The sequence below is a fragment of the Mandrillus leucophaeus genome, unplaced genomic scaffold (genome assembly GCF_000951045.1).
Source record: "Mandrillus leucophaeus isolate KB7577 unplaced genomic scaffold, Mleu.le_1.0 Scaffold221, whole genome shotgun sequence".
Taxonomy (NCBI): Eukaryota; Metazoa; Chordata; class Mammalia; order Primates; family Cercopithecidae; genus Mandrillus; species Mandrillus leucophaeus.
In genome coordinates, this window is record NW_012102266.1 from 3,030,183 (window position 1) to 3,053,309 (window position 23,127).

At 37.0% G+C, this 23,127-nt stretch overlaps 1 protein-coding gene across 1 annotated transcript in view; it reads right to left on the reverse strand.

Annotated features, from left to right (window-relative positions):
- Positions 1-23,127, reverse strand: part of MEGF10 (multiple EGF-like-domains 10) — a 169,036-nt gene that overhangs the window by 108,171 nt on the left and 37,738 nt on the right. The window contains exons 3-5 of the mRNA XM_011981200.1: positions 19,414-19,549; positions 11,653-11,754; positions 10,242-10,342 (exon numbers count right to left, since the gene is read on the reverse strand). Of these exons, the coding sequence (XP_011836590.1) occupies positions 10,242-10,342; positions 11,653-11,754; positions 19,414-19,529 (319 nt within the window). The 5' untranslated portion in view covers positions 19,530-19,549. The remainder of the gene's footprint in view (positions 1-10,241; positions 10,343-11,652; positions 11,755-19,413; positions 19,550-23,127) is intronic.

The window sequence follows — 23,127 nt, forward strand, 5'->3', positions numbered from 1 at the left end:
GAAGTGGCCTAGGTCTTTTACTTCTGATAAACAGAGTAGCACAGTTGAGAAGAGAAGGGCCCAAGGGTCTTTCCCTTCCTTCTACAGTCTATTTCATTCCTACTCTTTAGCACAGACTGAGCCCTGAAGAACATCAAGAGTGGTTTACTCATCCTTCAGTCTTCGGTGTGCCGATGCTTAGAAAGGAAGGAGAGAAGAAGGGGAAAAAATGGAGGAGAGACAAAAGGAGGAAGAGAACCAAAGGAGCAAGGAAAAAGGAATGGAGGGCAGGAAGAGGCAGGGAGAACAAAAGGAAGAAAGTGAAGCAAGACAGGCACAGCAATTGGGAGGGAACAGATGCTAACAGACAAGCTTGGGACACACAATATTCAAGACAATTTGAGTTATACATATTTTCATCTTAGGAACAAGATCAAACTTCTAAATTAGAGAACTACCTGGAGCCTTAGGCAGGCTGAAAGGTGGCGACAAAGAAATGGGAAGTGTCTAGAGATTGCTGATATTGCAGATGAAATTAACACCCTGGAGAAAGAGCTACACCAGTGTCGCCAGAGTAACTTCAGACTATATGTGAGATGAGTCCAACGGCAAAGTGGAAGAGAGTGAACAAGATGACCTTAGAGGTTGTGATTTCACCTCCAAACATAGTCATGAAATTTGGAAAATGCAATGGGATATCATTTTAACATTTACAAGAAATAAAGGACCACACATCTTATAAGATTTTCATATAAGAATTATATGAAAAGAATACATAATTCTGTCAATTATCATGGTAGTTAGGCCAAAAATATTTGCAAATCTCAATGACCAAGATACGCACAAAAATTTAATCAACCGGAGTAGCCAACTGGATTGAGTTCTAATCTAATTTGAAACTAGTACTAGGAAATAATATGTGTTACACTGAAGTAATACAGGTACACCATCTGGAACAGGGGGTAGGTTCAGTATGCTCCACTGAGGTAGTAGTCAAGGACCACGTTCTCTGATATTTAAAAACTTCAGAAAAGATATTGTGTAGCCTTAAAAAAAAAATAAAGATAAAAATAAAATAATAAAAGGAAGTCCTGTCCCATGCTACTACGATATGGCTGGACCTCAAGGGCATTATGGTTATGGTAAGTGAAATAAGCCAGTCACGAAAGGACAAATACTGTCTGATTCCACTTACATGAAGGATTTAAAGTAGTCAAAATCATAAAAACATAAAGTAGAAAGGTGGTTGCCACGGGCTGGAGGTGGGTAGGGGTAGTTAGGGTTTAATGAGTCTAGAGTTTCTGTTTTGCAAGACAAAAATGTTCTAGAGATATGTTGCACAAAAACGTGACTATATTTAATACTGCTGAAGGGTACACTTAAAAATAGTTAAAATGGTAAATGTAATGTCATGTGTTTTTACCATAATAAAAATAAATGTCAAGAAATTAAATGAATTGAAGAGACTACCAAACTTATATTAAAAATTAAACCAAAAATCATGAGATAATGCTTAGAAAGTAATTATCTTTCAACCTGGTGAAGATTTTCAGTTAAGCACAGAATTGTGAGAGAGAATCAAAATCTATAGCGTGCATATTTTTAGTTTTAAGAAGACATTTATAATATTTAAGAGCATGTGGTCTGTAGAATAAAAGGTCAGCTTTCTAATTTTATTCTTTAAATGTGTAATGGAATAATTGATTTTAAAATGTTATTTTAAAGTTGAATCTTACTAATACAAATTTTTTTTTTTTTCTTTTGAGATGGAGTCTCGCTCTTGTCACCTTTCAAAGCACTGGAATTACAGGCGTGAGCCACTGCGTCCAGACTGTATTTTAACGTTTTAAAGTACACAAGATTTCACCCTATTTGTAAGTTGGGCTATTTAGATTTACAAAAATTATTTAAGTATATGGGAAGGTTTGTCAGCCTGGACGCTGAATTATTTAAAATGAAAATCAAATCTATTAAATGTACGAATTCCATTTTAAAAACTTGAAGGTGTTTAAGTTTATAAAACATTAGTCAAAGGCTTCTTAATGTGTTTGTTAAATTCGTTAGACTGAAGAATGAAACATCTGTAAGCTGAATTTTGCTTAAGAAGCAACTATGTTTTTGGATTTATAACTATAGTAAATCAAATATTAATTATTAAAAACAAAGTAAACCTCTGAATAGGCTTTTTTATATTGCATATACATGTATGCACATACGCACCCACCCACACATACAGAAGAACACACACTTCACATTTAACAAATACTAAATAGCAGTTAGCATATTTGGGGGATCTGGTTTATTGTACGAAAAATTCATTGCTTTTGTAGTTTGAGATAAAAAAATCAAAAAAGTATTTTGATATAAAAATAATTCCACATTTAAATTTGATTGCATTTCCATTTTTAAATAGCTACATGTATTACAAAACTAGAATCAGAAAAAGAAGGCAGGCTTTTTCATTTCAGGGACACTCTTCTGCTGAGAGAAAAGCAAAAGACAATACATTTTATATGACTAGAAAGGAAGATTTGATCCTATTAATTATCTCTAATCACAGTAGTCATAAGCACATGGATATAAGTAAATGGATCATGATGCAGAGTTTAGCAAGTCAGTTTGATATTTGTGATAAAGAATTGCCATGAGAATTACTTTAAACTTCATGAAAATCATATGGCTTAATATCTACTCAACTTTAGAGCTACAGCAGAAGAATTCTTATCTTCTAATTGAAATCCAAACATCACAAATAATACTAAAATCAAGTCCAGAACCATCACTTTCAGTTAGTTAATACTGTACACGCAAGTCTTTTGCATTTTTCAAAACACTTTCATATATCTTATTAGATCCTAACAGCAACCCTACATGATTAATAGGCATTAGAACCCATCTTACAGATTAAGAAGTGAGGTTCACAGAAATCAAGGATGTTGTGGCCCAGGGACATTATACATGCAGGGTAGCTTTGGGATTTGAACCTAGGTTTAATTCATGTGTTTTCTCCATTCTGTGTTAACAATCTGAACTGAACTTTTTTTTTTTCTTGGAGGCCAAAAGGGAGAGATAATAAATATAACAGTTTTCCTTGGAAAACTATACACTGGCCATGTGCACTACACTTAGGATGTCCATATTTACATTTACAGTCAAATGATGGGTATATGTTGAAAGCAGAGAATAGTATCCAGTGATTTCTCAACCATAAATGTTTAAACTAATCACACTTCTTGCTTCTCTATCTTCCTAACTATAGTTCCTATACATGCATTAGGATTAATGTATGTAACAAAAAAGTGTTGGTTAACTCTAAGCTATTCCATGAAGAACCACAGAAATCTCTAGAATACATAAATGTTTATTATAAAAACTGATATGTGTTAATGAAAATATATAGGAATGTGTTTGGATCAATATTTATTTAGGTACAAGAACTGAGATTTAAATCAATAGCAATTTTATAAGAGGTTAGTTATGTGACATTAAAAAACACACTATATATGTATATACACAATACAACTACATCTATACAAGCACACACATATATATGTACACACACATATATTACAAGTATTTCATTCCTCTGGACATTTCTCCATTTCATTTCTCTGAGGATTTCTTTATTAATGCAGGTGGAGCATCCCTAACGCAAAAACCCAAAAGCCAAAGTGCTCCAAAATCTGAAAACATTTTGAGTACTGACATGAAGCCACAAGTGGAAAATTTCCCTCCTGAGCTCCTGTCATAGTCAAAACACAGTCAAAATCTTGTTCCATACACAAAATTATTTAAAATGTTGTATAAAAATATGTTTAAGCTATATGTATAAGATATATATAAAATATAAATTAATTTCATGTTCAGACTTGAGTTCCATCCACAGAGTATCTCATTATGGATGTGAAAATATTCCTAAACCCAAAAAATCCAAAATCTGAAACACTTCTGCTCCCAAGCATTTTGGATACTCAGCCTGTACTTAAAATTTGCCAAATTATTATGACCAAGAACCCAAAAGCAAATGCAACAAAAACAAAGATAAATAGATGGGACTTAATTAAACTAAAAAGCTTCTGCACAGCAAAAGAAATAATCATCAGAGTAAACAGACAACCCACAGAGTGGGAGAAAATCTTCACAATCTATACATCTGACAAAGAACTAATATCCAGAATCTACAAAGAACTCAAACAAATCAGCAAGAAAAAAAATCCCATCAAAAAGTGGGCTAAGGACACGAATAGAAAATTCTCAAAAGAAGATATACAAATGGCCAACAAACATATGAAAAAGTGTTCAACAGCACTAATGATCAGGGAAATGCAAACCAAAACCATAATATAACACCACCTTACTTCTGCAAAAATGGCCATAATCAAAAACTTCAAAAATAATAGATGTCGGTGTGGATGTGCTGAAAAGGGAGTGCTTCTACACTGTTGGTGGGAACATAAACTAGTACAACCACTAGGGAAAATGGTGTGGAGATTCCTTAAAAAACTAAAAGTAGATCTACCATTTGATTCAGTAATCTCACTCTTGGGTATCTACCAGAGGAAAAGAAGTCATTGTACGAAAAAGATACTCGCACATGCATGTTTATAGCAACACAATTCACAATTGCAAAAATATGGAACAAGCCCAAATGCCCATCAATCAACAAGTAAAGAAAATGTGACAGATAGATAAAGAATAGATAGATAGATAGATAGATAGATAGATAGATAGATAGATAGATAGATAGATACATACATACATACATACATACATACATACCATGGAATGCTACTCACCTATAAAAAGGAATTAAATAATGACATTTGCAGCAACCTGGACGGAATTGGGGACCATTATTCTAAGTGAAGTAACTCAGGAATGGAAAACCAAACATTGTATATTCTTTCTTACAAGTAGGAGCTAAGCCATGAGGATGCAAAGGCATATGAATGATACAATAGGCTTTGGGGACTTAAGGGAAAGCGTGGAAGGTGGGTAAAGGATAAAAGACTAGACATTGGGTACAGTGTACATTACTTGGGTGATGGGTGCACCAAAATCTCAGAATTCACCACTAAATAACTTATTCATATAACCAAACACTAGGTGTTCCTTAAAAAAAACACTTGAAATAAAAGAAAAATCTCCAAATTAAAAATAATGAAACGCGTCTAAATTCTTAACACAGATTAGAGGCAAGAATATTAATCTTGAAGGATGAACAAATTTAGAGTTTAATTAAATTTATAAACAAAGTAAAACCACATCAAGGAATCACAGATTTCTTCCTGTCCTAGTAATATTTTAATTAAAAAATGTCCAATCCTTTCTTTTTTTCTAAACACATTCTAAGAAAAGGCTCCTAACCACACTGTTGCCCACACTGTCTACCGTGGTCTTTCCTGCCTGACGACATGCATTGGTCTTTCGGACAGACAGCCTTGTTACTCAAAGTCTGCCCTGTGGACCAGCAGCTTCCACACAGCCTGAGGGTTCAGTAGAAATGTGTACCTTTGGGCCCCACTCTGGACCCATGAAATCAGAATCTGTATTTTAACAGCCTCTCCAAAAGTTTTGTGTGCTCATTCCAATCAGAAGCAGAGCCAGTCTCTTCATCATGCTCTACACACAAGAAAACTAGGTTTTTTTTTTCTCCAAGAATCTCCACAGCTGACAGAATGAAGAGCCATTCAGTGACCACCTGCTGCTTCTATTGCACATAAACATGAAATGAGAGCCTCATCCTGGGACAGTTTCCATGTGAATTTACATGAAGGACTAACTCCAGGATGCCACCCATGTATTCATGTGAAACTTAAAATCTTCAGGATCTTTCTGAGCTACTGTCCTTTTCCCTGGAACCTTGACAGTACAGAGAAGGCAGGAGCACCTGACTAGGCTGCCTTGCTATATTTCCCAAAAGTGAAGAAACTGCAGCAGTAACAACAATCTTGAATATCCACCAACGATGCCTGTAAGTTCAGCGATCAATCCTCTGGTTGATGTAGACAGAATCACCGCATTTGTAAGATCTATTTACTTAATTTCTCCAAAGTTCTTTGTTTTCAAGAACCTTTTAAAAATCCAATTTCAAAAGAAAAAAGATTGTTATTGATTTTAGTCACCTTAAAAAGAGAGAGAGAATTGAACATAGAGAACAGAGAATTTTCTTGACTTTTGTTTTCAAGGCAAAATTATTTAACACATTTTTTTTTAATCTTTGAAGTCATGTAATGAGATGCAGCTGAGAATTTCTTGACATGTGACATGGACAGGAGTTGGATAATCCTTGGTTCATAAGCTACTCTGCCAATTTCATTTCTTTTATTTAGGTAAAGTATCTTATTCTCTATTTATCAGAAATATCTGCATCATCCTCTACCACCCACCACCAATTGATCAGACTAAAAATGTTATTTAATTTGTCAAAGCCTCATTTTCCTCATCTTTAACAGGGGTATGATTATATCTGCCTCATAATGTTTTAGAAATTTTATAAGATAATGTATGTGCCTGGTACATAGTAAGCACACAATAAAGTTAACTATGACTTTGTTGTTGTCTGAAATCCATTAAAAAAGATACTTAAACTGCAAAACTCTTTGATGGTAGAAAGTATGTCTGGCTCATATATATTATATATATACACACACATAATATATATTATACACATATATATACATATATACACATATATATACACACATACACATAATCTTTAGAGTCTAGCCCACCGGTTTTTACACTGTAGGTCAATCAATGCATGTTTTATTCAATTGAATTGAATCCACTGTGTTGAGTCTGATTTCTCCTGTGAAAGAGGAAATGACTACGATAAAGGAACAATGACTTCCTTTATATGGACAAGTAGAATAGAAACCTGCTTTCCTCCCAAAACAAGTTAAACTAAGCTGTATGGTCCTACCATCATCCTGGTGACATCTACAAGCTATCCTTATGGTTCTGAGACAGACACTATTCCATGGACTTCTTCACAAGGTGAGCCTGGCTCCTGGAGGCCACTCAGCTCCCCTTCCTCAACCACAGCTGACTCTGAACTGGCAGCCCACTCTCCAGCAAAGTCTCTGGAGCCTAGAGAAGATGACTTTTTTTTTTTTTTTTTTTTTTAAGAGACGGGGTCTCCCTATGTTGCCCATGCTGGTCTCAAATGCCTGGGCTCAACGTATCCTCCCACCTTAGCTTCCCAAAGTGCTAGGATTGCAGGCATGAGCCACCATGCCCGGCCCTGAGAAGATGACTCTTTAGCATACATATCCCTGACAATTTTCTAATGAAGAGCTACTTCATTGTGAAGTATTCTGATCTCTGAAAGTGGGAGGGGTGGGTGAGGGGAAGATGAGAACCAAAAGGACATGGCACTAACACATGATAGTGAAGACAGCTGGCCAGGTCCCCACACGAAACCACAGAAAGCTGTGGAAAGAGGGTGGGGCAGCTGGCTGTTCCATGTCAAGCCTCCAGAATGACCGTCTACAGTGGGATCTATCATGGAGGAGAGGGTGAGGCAGGATGAAACAGAGGTGAGGAGGGAGGGGAAGACAGGATTTGCTCTCCTGAAGGTGCTACTTGAGTACATAAAAGAAACTTGTTTCAAATACAGGTATCTGCATTAAATCATCCTGTTTGCCTTCGAGGTAAAGTACCAAGAATTAACTTAAAATTATGACTGATTCCTGTGTTTATTTTGGTAACTGGAAACAGTTAAAAAAGGTGACCGTGTTACCTGTCTGGCAGCAAAACTTGGTAGAAAAAGAGACTATGAAAACACAACCAAGAATCTTGTATTCTTTGTTCCCTTATCCACAAGGTTGCCTCACTTGTGCCAGCTGTGAAGAGTACAGAAAAGTCACTGGGAGGCACCCCCAAGAACAAGAAAGCGTTAACAATTGTTAGGCGGGGTGAAGCAATGAAATCAAGACGTCAGAGTGGAGAGACACAAAATATTTTAGAGACTAGAGACCAACAGCTCCCAGGCCAGTGAGACTAGACTGCAAATTGATTAAATATATTAGCATATCTAAAGGAAAAAATGCTGCAGTCTCAGGGGTAGTTGGTCAACAAGAGGCCTAGAAAAAAGGAGAATTTTTGAGGCAAATGCTAGAGGTGTCCATTCAAGCAATTTGGGGAATGCTTTGCAAGCTGTCTAGCAGGAAAGAAAACTTACTTTTACCCATGTAATTTCGGGCGTGATAGTGCTAGTGGAATTGCCTAACTTTCTAAGAAGGACTGTACTACTGAGTTAAGAAACAGAGGTGTTGAATTATGCGGCTGATGCCAGGAAACACTGAAGCTGTCTCTCTAACTGAGCTTGCTTGGATCTACACTCACCCACCAGCTTGCCAGTAAAGTCTAGCATCCCACATGCCAGGTCTTCAAGGAGAGAAGGGATGGCCAGAAGACAGGCACAAGGACCTTTCCAAGTTCTGTATGACTTAGGAAAATAGCATCCTGGCTTCATATACAAATTCTATGACCTGGGTTAATAGAAATGTGTGCTGGGAGACAGAAGTACTCTCTCGGTATGTCGATGGTTGTGCTTGCTTGTAAGGTTGAACCCAGGAAAAGGCATCAAGATAATGTCACTGAAGGCCTCTGGGCAGTGGCCAGCCTGAGTGGCCAGGCCTTCCCAGTACCCACCACTGTGTGCACTCCACGCTGCTTTCTTTTGAAAATTTCCTATCAGCCTGGGCCACTGAGATCTGCTCATGATTATTCTCTAAGATGTTTGATTATAAACACATAATTTTTCTTATTCAGCATCATTATTAATCAAAGACATGCAAACTAAGAAAAAATTAGTGAAAGGAAAATTGGCGCAGGGTATAAGCAAAAATGCATTCTCGTTTACCGCTGGTGGGTATTTAAATTAGAAACATACCAAAAGTTTTAAAATATGTACACTTCTAATCCAGCAATACTACTGCTAGGAATTTATCTTTACTTAATGAAGGATATGAACAATTATTTAACCACAATGATGTCCTTTAGAGTAGTTTACTATAGGTAAAACTTGGAAATTGTGTGAATATTCAACAGCTGAGATTGATTGAACAAATATTTATGATACAATAATATACTGACATTTGCAATATGTTACGGAAGTATAATTACTGACCAGGAAAGATAATCACAATGTATTTTTATTTTCTTCTTTTTTTCTTAGTTACATATTCTAATTTTTCTTTCTATGAACATGTATTATTAAATATAGCCCTGACTCTGAATCCAAGCTAAGGAGCTGCCCCTGTCTGCATACAGAATAGAATCCAGGGGTTAGAAGGAAGGTGAGACATGTACTATCCCAAGTACTATCTCTGAGACAGCAAAGGAAACTCAAAGAGGTATAAATGGTTTATCTGAGGCCACCCAGCCAAGTGATGGTAGAACCAGTGATATCACTAGGCTCTCCAGATTCTTAAGCTGAGATCTATCCAGTCACTCCTGGGGCCTCCAAATTACAGCAGAACCTTGTCTCTATGCTACTCAACATCAGCGTCTCAACTCAGAAAGCAGAGTTGTCCCTCTAGCCGTGTGTTGAGCTAGAATAGTCGAATAAAATCATCTTTAATGATCTCTCTGCTAAGTGACCTATACACAATAGTAGGAAATCTCAATTGCAAACTGCATCTCACATGCATCTCATATTCTAGGATTCTCTGAAGTGTGTCATAAGGTACCAAACTTCTCTCAAGACATCTCAGAATGAATTGGTGAAGTGAGGAGGGGAGAGAAGAGGGAAAATGACAATGAAAAGAAGTTCTATTTTGTGATGCAGACTTACTGTCATTTTTTAATGTGAAAACTCCTCTACATTTAATAAGACTCATCATTCTATGCACCAGAAAAGAATATGCTGGCCTCTCGGAAGTTGACTTGGGTCAGCTGCAGGAAAGTTAGGTCTCTGTTCTCTTCTGTGACCCAAGTCCAGTGAGTCCTGACCAATTTCCAATGAGACATCCATTGAAGAATTGTAATTTACATCACCACCTCCGGCCTTGAATCAGCTTTCTGTAACAGCTCTTTTCTCCTTAAGCAATATTCATTTGGAGACTTTGGATAGGACAGGAGGACAGAGTTAATGCTTCCTTCATTACACAAGCCAAGGAAAAGTAGCAACCAGAGAAAAAAGGAATGTTCCAAGACACCCACCTCCCCAGGCCTCCGTCTCAGCTGCCATTAACGGAACCAAACAAGCACTGGGAAAAACAAGCGAATCTCAAAGGGGTGAAAGTCTTACTTACGGACACACATTTCCCCGCTTTCATAAAATCCAGGACAACATTGAGACTTGCGCCTATACATAGTCTTCTCCCCATGTCGATAGGCTGTCCGATAACTGACTCTATAGAGAGGGAAATATTAGCTATTAAACATAATAAAGATCTGAAAAGCAAAGTCTTTCAAACTAGTTATGAAGAAATATGGAATACACGTCTAGACCAATATAATACTAACTCATCAATTTGCTAAGAAGATATTAAGATGCCCAATTGAAGCTAATCTATGCTTTATTTGAAGGGGTCAGTAGGTTCATGATTTCCCTCTTTCACTTATCCTAAAATATGTTGAAAAGTATTGATTAATTCATATATGATACCCACCTAAGCATCATTCACTTATGTATGTTTTAAAGGAAGAATTCAGAGAATTCCCTTAAAAACCTTAGGGCAGTCTCATCCTACTATAATATAGAAGGCTAAGAGACATAAGATCTCTCCATTTAACTAAAGCGCCATTTATTCATGGATTCATTTACACAGCATGTGTTTATTGAGCACTTACTATATCCTGGGCACTGTTCTAGACATTGGGAATGAGCAGAGAGCAAAACAATACAAATCCCTTGCTCTCAAGGAACTTACATTTTACTGGGGAAGACAGATCTGGCTGAATTTGTTAAAGTAAGGACATGCATTAAACAAATGATTAGATCATATAATGGCAGGTAATGATTACATGCTGTGAAGAAAAATAAAGCCTCAGTCAGGGAATAGAATGTGACAGGTGGGAAATGCTAATTTACACAGCGTGGCCAAGGCCAGCTTGTGTGAAGAAATGACATTGAGCATAACATCATTTAGTGCAGTACAAATCAGCAGATGCTACACTCAACACATAACTCATACACTATAAATGTTAGTATACTACTAATAAAATTAGGGCATCCGAGTTCCCTTCTATATTAACATTAATATTTAATTATATTTTAGTTTTGTTTCTGTGTTCACATTTATAGAAAAAAAAAATATGTCTTGTTTTACTTAAGGGTCAAATTTAAGTTAGCCTAAATTGAGTCAGATGTTTAATTGGAAACATATGCTAAGATACAAATTGCTTGACATCTGCTGCTGTCCATAGGTAACAGTGTCTCCCCCAGTTATGTGCAACACGGAGGCTAGATGAATTCTTGTTAACAAATGATGATAAACAGCAGACACTTTCTCTTCAGTTAGGCTGTAAGCTCCTTTAGGGCATGGGCTACCTTTCTGCTTTTCTATATCCCCTGTGATTTGGCACAAAGATAAGACAGTAGCAAGCCCTCAATACCTATTCACTGAATTAATGGATGCACTTTCTGCTGTCATTAGTATCTCTGTATTAGAATCTATTCCCAGTTAGCCAAACTCATAAACATGTCTGAGCTTCTATTACCTGTGCCGCGTGCATTTAAACCAGTTTAGAATGTCAGTGCAGCTCGTGTAGTAAATTTGATCAAAGGGATGTGGGTATGACTCTTGCACAGTCACTGAGTAGCTGAAAAGAAATGGAAAAATAAGAAATCAGTATTTCTCTTTTTTAAATTAATAATATACTATGTATTTAAAAGTTTGTAAGCTAAATTATCTCCATTTGCAACTCCATAATGACTTTTAACAGAGAATTTCCATGCTTTTATGGGTTTTTATTTAAACTAGAACCCCAAAAGGATCAATTTTAACAATATATTTAAAAGACAATGATTCATGCTGTAAATTTTAAAGAAAATCCTATTTTACTATTCACTATAAACCCTAATATTCCCAAATTTAAAAACACCACTCTGTTTTTCTGCCTTTAATTCCTCCTTTTATCCCAGGGCTCAAAGGATAACAAAGATCATTCACAGAAGGTTATGTTACTCAGCAAAGAAACAATTCAAGTAAAGTAATACAGTACATTTTGCTACTGATTCTTAAAATATCAGAAAGAACATATTTTTCTCTAGTTGGAACTCAGAATAATTTGCTTTCAGGCAATGGAAGACCATACAGTACATAACAACTGAATAAATACTATAAAGTAGTCTTTAAACCTGGTTCTAAACATATGGCTGAGACAATTAGCCTAAAATAATCATACCAACAGTTTGCTACTACTTAAATAGTCTGTTTTCCAATACATTTTCACTAACAGGTTCCTGTTAGAGTGAAAACATACAAGCCTACGGGCCTAAGAACGTGGGTGGAAAACATCCATGAAATATGAAGAATTCTCACTGTTCAACTGCAGACTTCTTCGTTTTAAACAGTCTATTACATGCTAAAGAGCTTAGCGTCTGCCTATAAGAAAATGTGGATAATCTTCTCCAAACAATTTATTCTCTTAAAGATTTTCACTAAAATCTTTAATTCAGACAAACAAACAAAATAGGCCATAATCACCGATTCACTTGCTGCAAATCAACAGCCCAAGTTCACTAATAGGAAGGAAGGAAGTTAAAATGTCAGCATGAAGAATTCAGGTTAGACAGAACCTTCTGATTTCAAAAGCTGTGTGGTGCTAGCCTCACAAACAGTGGGTTTTCTTTCTGCAGCTGGTCTCTGGTCGTCATTATATATTAGGCTTCAATAGGACAGTCATGAAGTAATCGTACTATTCATAGTTTTGTATATTTCATTCTTTGCGATATTGCAATTTATTTCTAGGTAAATTTAGTGACCCTCCATAAATGTTGGGCAAATAAAACAGGCTCTATTGAAAAAAGCACTGGACTAGAAGAAGGCAGGGTTATAATTCTGTACTGACACTGAGTACAGAAACTGGGAGATGTTCAGCGGATAGCCTCACTTCCCCGGGTCCTCATGATCACATTTTAAAATAAAAGGAGTCAGAGAAGGTGTTGAAGATCCCCTCTTATTTAGCATACTGAATTTCTAACATATACTTTTGATGACTGTTTCTTTCTCCCTCCAACAGATGTTACCCATTGCTACCTGCAAAAATAAGTTCAGATGAGGATACAGTGTGGTGTGCAAATACCTGCATGCTATGATGTAACTCCTTTTGGGTAAAGCAAGAGGCCCCTGCTAAAATATTAATATTCTTGGAATGACATATCACATTAAGCTATCAGTATTTTCTTCAGACCCCTAGCAGTGTCCTGAGGTTCTAAGACTTCCTTACCAATATTTCTTCCTCCTGTGAAATTAAATAATTCAAATTTAAAGCTGTTGGAACTTTAAATTATTTTGAGCCTTGAGAGGAATATAACTATGTGGCCTGAGTCATGCAGCAAGTAGCTGCAACTTCTTTTTCCTATAAATGATTAGAAATAACCAAATGGCATCAGAGATAGACCCCCTCAGATCATTACCCTTCCTCATGAAATGTTAAAGCAATCTTCCTTGAAATGTAGCAAACTGTAATCAATCAAATCACTGTAACATATGTACTGGCTTTCTATGGAAAATGTTGAACCTTATTAAACTTCTCTGTTTCTGCCTATATAGGTGAAACTTTAACTTCCCCACTTGGGAAAACTGAGCCCAGTCCTTTGAAGTCTGTTTTCTGTATGGCTGTCCTCAAATTGTGTGCTGAATAAACTCAATACTTAATCCTATTTTCTAACTCTCATTGTTTAAAGTTGACACTTTCAATCCAGCTGCTTGTAAAGAGCTGAATCCTAAGGCCTACAGCATTATATCTCTGTTCCATTTCTAGTGGAGAACAAAGTGAATGAATGTCCTCTGTGTATACAACTGGTGTATAGGTACAGTCCTACATCACCTATGAGCAAAATAGAGCAACTTCCCACATGTGCTGTAAGAACAAAAAAGAAACCACTCTAAATTAATGCCAGTTGGGAGAAAACACTTATTCAACCAGTCTCTACAGTACTAATTTAGCTGAACTAAATTCATTTGTTGGAACTAGAGCTGATACAGAGTTTCCAGAAAATTTCAAAGGCCATGTTATGATATTCAAGTCTGTGTGCCTCGGAGTGCAAAAGTTATCAATAAATGCATCCTGGCCAGTTCTATTTGATGTGGAGGGAAGAACCAATTCCATAAGCCAACATGTAAAATGTTTTCACTGATTTCTAGGAACCAAAAAGAGTTTTTAAATGACAGGGAATGTTGGAGTACATGAATTTCCTCTTCTTGTCACTTGCTGCTCACCAATAGCTCTTTTATTAAAAGGACAATCAAAGTATTTAGGGTTCCAATTCAACAAACATTTATTGAGCAATTCCTGCCCTCAAGGAGCTCTCAGCCTAATGAGAGGCCAATATTTAAATGCTGAATGTAATACGATATAGCTTTCCATGGAGAAATATATATAGCTTGGGGGAAATAGGAGTATAAAATTCATTATGTTTTGAGTATTTGTCCTCAATCTTGGCTCTACTCATTAAAATTATTTTGACACTCAAACCCAACACAGAACTGACTGCATATAAATTATTTTGAACTATATTAAACTATAGTTCTACTAATTTAACTATTTTAAACTACAGTTCAACTAATTTAACTATAGTTAAATTACTATATAAACTTAAGTGGAAGCTTCTTTCTGACCGATAATAATTACCTGCCTAATTATCATCGGTCAGAAACTGAAGCTTCCACTTAAGCTTATAGGAGAAAGGTACCAAGCCATTTCAACATGAATTTCTTTTCTGTTGTTTCTTACACACTATTTTTCCTTCTATATACTTTTTTCATTTTTTTCATTTGTAAAGGTATTATAATCACACTATGGAATATGGAAAACACATTTTTAAAAAAGAGAGCAGGAGAGAGAATTCCACAGCTCTCACATAACCACCAATAGCGTGTTGTTGTGCTTCTTTACAATTTCCAGGAAGTTTTAGTTTTTGGTTGAAGGTATTTCTAAATTCTTACATTACAATAATCACGCCATGCACATATTTCTAAAACATTCTTTTTTAACTTGAGTATATCATAAGCATTTTTCCATGTTAGTACAGTCTTCAAATTATGACTGCCAAATACTTTTAAGTGACTACACCTAATTTGCTCAATACCCACCAATCATTAGGCAATTAAGTTGTCACTCTTCAAGGGGTCCATTATCTGGAAGCGATGTGTTTGAATCATGAAGGCAAGTGTCTGCAAGAATGGGCCTGCCTCCTCTGGTCTTTATCACCGCCGCTTTGGCCAGTGCTTAGGCGGCTGCTGGAACTTAATTAGCTTCTCTGCTAACACTCCATACTGCCATATTCACCAGCAGCTGCTCCTGAAGTCACAGAGTATGAGGGTACCTCCTCTATTATCTGGTCCAATCCCACTTTAATTGACAAGGAGCAACACTGAGTTTCCACATAGAGTCAGCAGTAACACTGACACCCTCAGACACTGTCCTGCCCCATCGTCTCTCAAACATCACTATAGAACATTTAAAGCTTCTAAAACAGACAAAGAGTGGGAAAGTGGAATTTTAACAATCTGATCCTAATTCTACACAACTTTCAGCCTTCAGAAGCAAAACTCTTTATTTCCTGTTTATTTGTTTAATCTTCTCAAACATACTGAAAACATACCATCGCCGTGATTTTAATCTATTAAGTGTTACCTGGGGAAAACCCCAGCAAGTTTTAATTTAAGGTCAAAGAACCGGTGAGTGGGGGAGGAGATGGAGAATAAGGGGAGGAAGCCATTATCACTTGGGCACATTCCAAAGTGGTTAATTACATTTTACCTGCCTAAATTATCTTGTTACTTTAATCAGATATGGTAATAATCTTCATTTCTTATCTCTGCTTGCTTCAGGACTGCTGATTCAATTACTCTCCCTTCTGTGTTAGTAATTGAAGGTTTGGGCAAAGTGTGGTTTCTCTTCACTTGTACCTTCTTTAGAAGAAACCCCACTGAATGGAAAAGCTCAAATGCACAGACTACAGAAAGAAGGTTAGGAGAAGGAATAGATGATTTCTAGAGTAATTCATTTTCCAAAAAGATGCTGTACAGAGTTCCTTTAATCATAAACACCCCTTGAGTATTTAAATGATTTCATTTTCTCTCATTTCATTTTATGTACAATTTCCAATCACAATTGCTGCATTAAAACAAGGCACATCTCTATTTCAAAATATTCAGATATCAATTGGGATGCAGCTAGAAGTCATTGATGGAAGTATTTTTGTTTAATGCTTCTCAAACTTGAATATGCAGAGAAATCTCCCTGGGATCTTGTTAAAATGCAGATTTCGATTTAGTAGGTCTGGGGTGGGACCTGAGAGTCTGCATTTCTAACAAGTTCATGCCTCAGCTCTGCAAACCACACTCAGAGGTAACCTCCAGGTGATTGCATGATTCTGAGCCATTGGGTACAGGTGGTTTTTAGCATAGGAAGAGCTTAAAATGAGCCCTACTACCAGAATTATGCCCTTGGAACTCACCTTCCTCTCCCCATTTCAGTTCAAGCCCATTTCCATTTTTGAAAATACTAGACAAACCTGTCACCTGTGCCTTTATTTGATCATTTTAATTTATCTTCTACACCAGTCCAAATTCTTGCCAGAACAATTCTACTTTCTTTTACCTTTCTTCTAGAAATCATTATCTAGTCTTACAACAGAAAATATATCAAAAAGAAGATTACAGCTGTCAACCCTTCTTCCTGGTAGTACATTTTTAAAAAACTGGAAAATTTGTTCATCATTTTCCTGTTTGTTCACATTCAATTTCCCTCCCCCTTAGTCAGCATTTTATAGTTTGCACTAATCACTTGTACAGTTGTTGGGTTCTATTAGGTTTAGAGATTAATGTGCCCCTTGTCTGTCTGTCTTTCTCACTCTCCATGCCCCTCCCACATTGTTGTACATATTTAGTCATTTCATTTCCTATCAGAAGATGAACTCACTCATTCAACAATTATTTATTGAACACATGCCACATGCAAGGCAGTGTTTTAGACAGTGAGAATTATCAGTGGTGAGCCAAACAATGCAATTATGCATTGGCAGCTCTGATCAACTGCTGACCAAGGAAGCAGGACAAAATGTGTATTTATAAGTGGGTGCTGGATTATTTGAAGCCTTGAAATTGTTTTCTCTCTCTCTCTTTTTTTTGGGGGGGGATGGGGGAGACAGGGTCTTGCTCTGTCACCCAGGCTGGAGTGCAGTGGCATGATCTCAGCTGACTACAGCCTCCACCTCCTGAGTTCAAGTGACTCTTGTGCCTCAGCCTCTCTAGTAGCTGGGATTACAGGCATGCACCACCACGCTCGGCTTTTTGTATTTTTAGTAGAGATGGGGCTTTGCCATGTTGGCCAGGCTGGTCTCGAAATCCTGGCCTCAAGTGATCTACCTACCTCGGCCTCCCAAGGTGCTGGGATTACAGGTGTGAGCCACCACACACCCAACCTTTTTTTCTCTTATAGTATTTCCCTCAGAGAGTTCATCTGTTCACATCTCACATGAGTTCATCTATTCACATCTCCCATCTCATCATGCTGGATAGTCCCAAATCTATATTCCCAAATACTTCTAGGCCCATATTTTACATTGATTTTATAAACCCAACATGGCAAACCCACACTAACCCCTTCCCTTTCAAATCAGCTCTCTCTTTTATTTTTCCATATGCGCAATGACATCTGGATTACTTCACGCAGCAAGTGCTAAATCCTAGTCTTCTCTGCTTCCTTCACTTCCTCAATGTATTATCAAGATCTGTTGATTCTTGTTTCACAGCATCTCACAAATTTGACTTTTCCTCCCATCCCAAATCTATCATCCCTCCAAGAAGTTCAGCCACCAATGGTCTCTTCCTTTACTAAATTTGACGTGTACCCATTCATGTAGCCGCTGATTCATTTTTATGACTTTAATAAGTATTTATTATATATTTTCTTGATGAAATGGTTTATGGGAAGTGCTGTAAATCTTATAAAGAGAACTAATAGGAAGTCCTTCTGCTTAAATTCTGTATAATGTAGTTAATACCACAAATATATAGAACTTTATTATATACATATATTCTCTGTACAGCTTAAAGTTTCATAATAATATATATCTCCATTGACTAATCAGGTAATTATGTTTTAATTACCCTGCTTGTAACACTACCAATGGAGGTAGGGATAAGCCCTCACCAAAAATAATGCTGAGTGAGAAACCAGCGTGTCCCCAGAATAATACCACTGCTGTGCTTGAGAGGCTCTGGGCTTTGTGCGTCCTAACAGTGGGGGACAAAGGTGATTAGAATGTGTACTCTGTGGTTTGCTAATCATGGTGCTGAAGATCAAGAGTCTGATATAATTGTACTTACAGCTATTAAAAATACATATTACCCTCAAGTACTTAACATCTTCTCTTTGTTTAAAACACTTGCATTTACTTTTTGGATAAAGATAATTTCTGGGAAAGTCAAGTAGCACATTACAGCAGAGCCCACTGGACTTGATTGTACTGCAATATCGTTGGATGGGTTTGTACTATTTTTGTGTTCCAAAAGGGACTATAAGGTCCTGGAGGATGACCTACTGTTTTGTACTTTTTACTGCAAATTGCTCATATCTGGACATTACATCATCTGCCTTCATATAATCATACCCTCCTGAAATACAGTTCTAACTCTGTTCTGGTTGTGCACAGTTCTCGGTGGTCCACATGGCACTGATTTCAAACGGCCTCCCTTTCCGAGATCCCCTTCCAACCATTGCAACCCACTCACCTTATTCAGTTCTTCAAGAGCATCTCAGGGGACACTACCTCTATGCAGCCTTGCCAGTTTACCCCAAAATCAGGTCTCCCTTTTCAAGCCATCTACAGCAAAATTCTTTTAAATCCCATACATTTCAATACTTTAGTACAGTATCTCATGCTGCTTTCCACTTCTTACTCATGGGTTCCCATGCATAAGTCCAGCTCCCCAAAATTAATGCAAATTCAAATCAGAAACAAGACCTTAGGAAGATCTTTTAATAGCTCTATTAATGCTTTCCCTGAATCTTACAATTGCACTTGCATTAGAATTAGATATGTCAAGATTTTTTTCACATAATATATACACTGTAAGACTAAGGGGACTAACACTACCTAATTTGCTAGCTATGACTAATGATTTTTACATAAAAGTAATTTCACAATCTCTTCGCAAATTCTAATTTTATACATCTGACTGATAATTATAGTATATAAGGGAACTTCTCAGCAATTTTTTGTCAGGCTCCTTTCAGAACCATTACCTTTCCCAGTGGCTACACACATTAGGGTCTTCGAGATTCAGAGGTGATGCTGTCCCAATCCACTGGCATAATAATAAACAAATAAAGCTCAGGCATGAGTTCAAAGAAATCACCATTTTTTTTTCTGCAGAACTACCTACAAGAAAAAAAAATCCGAATTAGAAATGCATTGAAATGACTCACACAGAATTCTTTTCAGTACAGCAACCATTAGGTACCAGTTGTCACTGGGGCTCATAACAAGCCATATATTTCAATAGCCAGGTCACCAAATTCCATGATCCCAGAGAGAGGGGTGTTTCTTATGTGGTGCAGGGTGGCTACTGTTTTGCAAATTACTAAAATATGCAAATCATCATCAATTGCCACAAGAACAAAAGCCCTTCTCATTTATGTCAGCCAATATTAAAGAAATCTACCAGAACAATTCAGAGCAATACAGGCCTCCACATTCTCTCACCCGGCATATTTCCCTTCTAGAAGAGGAGGGCACACAGAGATAGCTGGCCTCATTTGTCCTAGAAAATAAATGATGAAACAGAAGCTCCATCGAATCAAGAGAGAGGTACCTCAGGCTCAAACTGAGATTCATTTGATAAGTCATTCAATGCACTGAATGCCTGCTCCATCCTAGGCACCATGCAAAGGCTGGATATAAAATACAGAGCCAGTCCCTATCACTGCCTGTTAAGACGTTTATAATTTAGTAATCATGACTAAGTTTCTTAAACATAATGCTTCAATTTCTCCATCTGCTGAAAAGAAATGAAACCATCTCACAGCGGTTTCTAAAAACTAGACTATGCATAGAAAAAAATGTAAGGCTGTTTGCAGGTCAATGTTTGAGCAAATGAACCTAAAAACCGTAAAGTAACATATTTAAAAGCTCGGAAAATAGATAGGCTGGCAAAGGAGATAGAAGAGGGTGAATGTTCCAGCCAGAGGGATCCACAGGTAAGGGATGGCCAGGTGCATTTAGGGAGTTCAAGTTAATTCATGGTAAGAGAAAGGGGACAGCTGGAGAAAGAGACAGAGGGTGAGTCGTGATGGGTTTCATAAGCCATTGTGTAGTAGGGAACTTCATCCAAGGATAACATGGAGCTAGTAAATGATGCAGAGTGGCATTAGAAGAATGACTCTAGCTGCAAGGGGAGGCTCTTGGAGGGAGGCCAGGGGAGACGCGACTGTGAACAGATCAAGGCAGCAGCAATGGGGTTGTAAGAAGTGGAGTGGCTCTGGGAGATTTTTAGGATGTGGAATCAACAGGATTTGGCTATTGAACATGGATTAAGGGAGGGGAGGAGCTTCTGGTTTAGCCCCTTATGGGGATTGTTAGCCCTTCACTGAGATGGGACTCACAGAAGCCCTCCTCTGGGGAGGGGAAGCTTTGAGTTCAGTTTTAGATATGTCAGGTTGAAGGTTCCTCTGATATCATCAAGCGAAGCCACCTACAGGCATTTATTGAACACATGCGATGTGCTAGGACCTACGCCAGGCCCAGGTGTGTAACACCTGTAATGGTTTGCACCTGAGAATCACATGCACTCCTGCAGCCTCTGGAATTTAGTAAGAAGGAGAAGTTTAATTGTCATACTATGTCATCTAATCATTATAAAAATGGACACAAAATTAGAAATCACTGATCCATTTCTTAATTACAAACAAAATAAGCACCAACCTGCTTGTTGGTAAACTAGTGAAATTAGTAATAATAAGCCAGATTATTTGAGCAAAGCAGTGATTTTCTGGGTGGGAGCTGACATTTTAAGAAGTTATACTCATTTTCCACACCAAGAAATTTTCAATATTTGGGAACCAAATGTATTGAATAATAACTTTATGGTTTGAAAAGACAAATTTATCTTAAAACAAACAAATAAACAATAACAGCAAAAAAACACTTTAGGAAATAGTTTATCATTCAAATTCAGGACAGATCAAATGAGGAAATATTAAATTCTTCAAAATCAAGATTGTTTAAGTATACTATGACAAGTCACCTATTGCTGACTCATCAAAGGCTAAAAGAAAATGTTTGACTTGGAATAGGAAAAAAAATCATGAATTTGTAGTATAATTAAAAGATATTGTGTAAGCCATTAAAGAAGCTGTAAAATCTTAAAAAGGATATTTCAATGGTCACTAAATAATTCCAATAGATAAAGCATAAATAGATAGCCAAAACTAACTAATAGATTAATTTAAATTCTTGACATTTCTCACATGCTAACCATCATGAAATTGTAAAATCTGAAGCTTAACATTATATAAAGAAGCTATTTCATTTAACAGGAATGAATAAAAAATGATGGTGATAATAATAATAAACAATAACAGCTAACATTTCCTGACCAATTACTGTATGCCAGACACAGTACTGAGCCATTTATGTGAATTATCTATGTAATCCTTACAGCAACTTAACTAAGAAGTAGTAGTTTTTATTGTCCCTGTTTTACAGCTGAAGCCATGTAATATACAGCTAGTGTTTTCCTGATCCATCAAAAACATCTTTAATATATTTGGCTGTAACAAATAAGCATGGCAATTATTTCCTTGTCTCATTGCTTTGTCTATGTGAGGAGAAGTATTTCCTTTCAATGAAGTGTGAAATGTGTTTAGCTTTCATTCTTTCCTCAAAGACATGAAGGCTGGTAAGCAGTAACATGCCATCTACTCATAAACAGTTACCCCAAATTGGAAAGTTTATTTCCTGAGTCATCTCAGACTCAAACTATCCATTTACCAATTAGAAATGTTTAGTCTGTAAAGTTAGAAATTGCCACAAGCCATGAATCAAGGTCCAAGAACAAGAAAGAGGTTGTGAGTTTTCTTTTAGTGTAAAAATATTCACACTAATCTTCTGGTTTCTCTTCTTGCTTTGTACCTGATGCATTGCCCTGTGAAGAGGAGGTGACACAGAAAAAGCAGAATTTGGCCACCTTCTCATTGCTTTGGAAGTTCAGTATACAGAAATATCAAACTGCATTGAGAAGTCGCAGGTACCATTTTTGAAAGATAAAATATCAGTCCATTAAAAAATATGTGTGTGTGTGTGTGTGTGTATTACTTGGTCTCTTTGTCCCAATGCATTTTCCTCATTAAAATTAGAAAATTAACTGAGCTCTAGAGTAATCTGCAAAACCAAAAAGAATTGTTTGATCAAGAGGCAAGGATCATGCAAATTCACATAAGCTGGTTAAAACTGTTTGAGAAAATAACACAGATGTTATAGAGGATGAGGAGAGAAGACATCTCACAAATATGCCAATAAGCTGTACAGAACTAAGAAACACAGCATTTCTCTAAATTAGGAAACATGGATTGTCCTTTCATTCTATCTTGTTTAGTAAAGGCACTGAGATGCAATCAAAATCAGAAGTTGATAGGACATTTAGGCCAGGCATGCTGGCTCATGCCTGTAATCCCAGCACTTTGGGAGGCCGAGGTGGGTGGATCATCTGAGGTCAGGAGTTCAAAACCCCCTGGCCAACAGAGTGAAATCCCGTCTCTACTAAAAAATACAAGAAATTAGCCAGGCATGCTGGCAGGTGCCTATAATCCCAGCTACTTGGGAGGCTGAGGCAGAAGAATTGCTTGAACCCGGGAGGCAGAGGCTGCAATGAGCCAAGATCGTGCCACTGTACTCCAGCCTGGGCAACAGGAGCGAAACTCTATCTCAAAAAAAGAAAGACAGAGAGAGAGAGAGAGAGA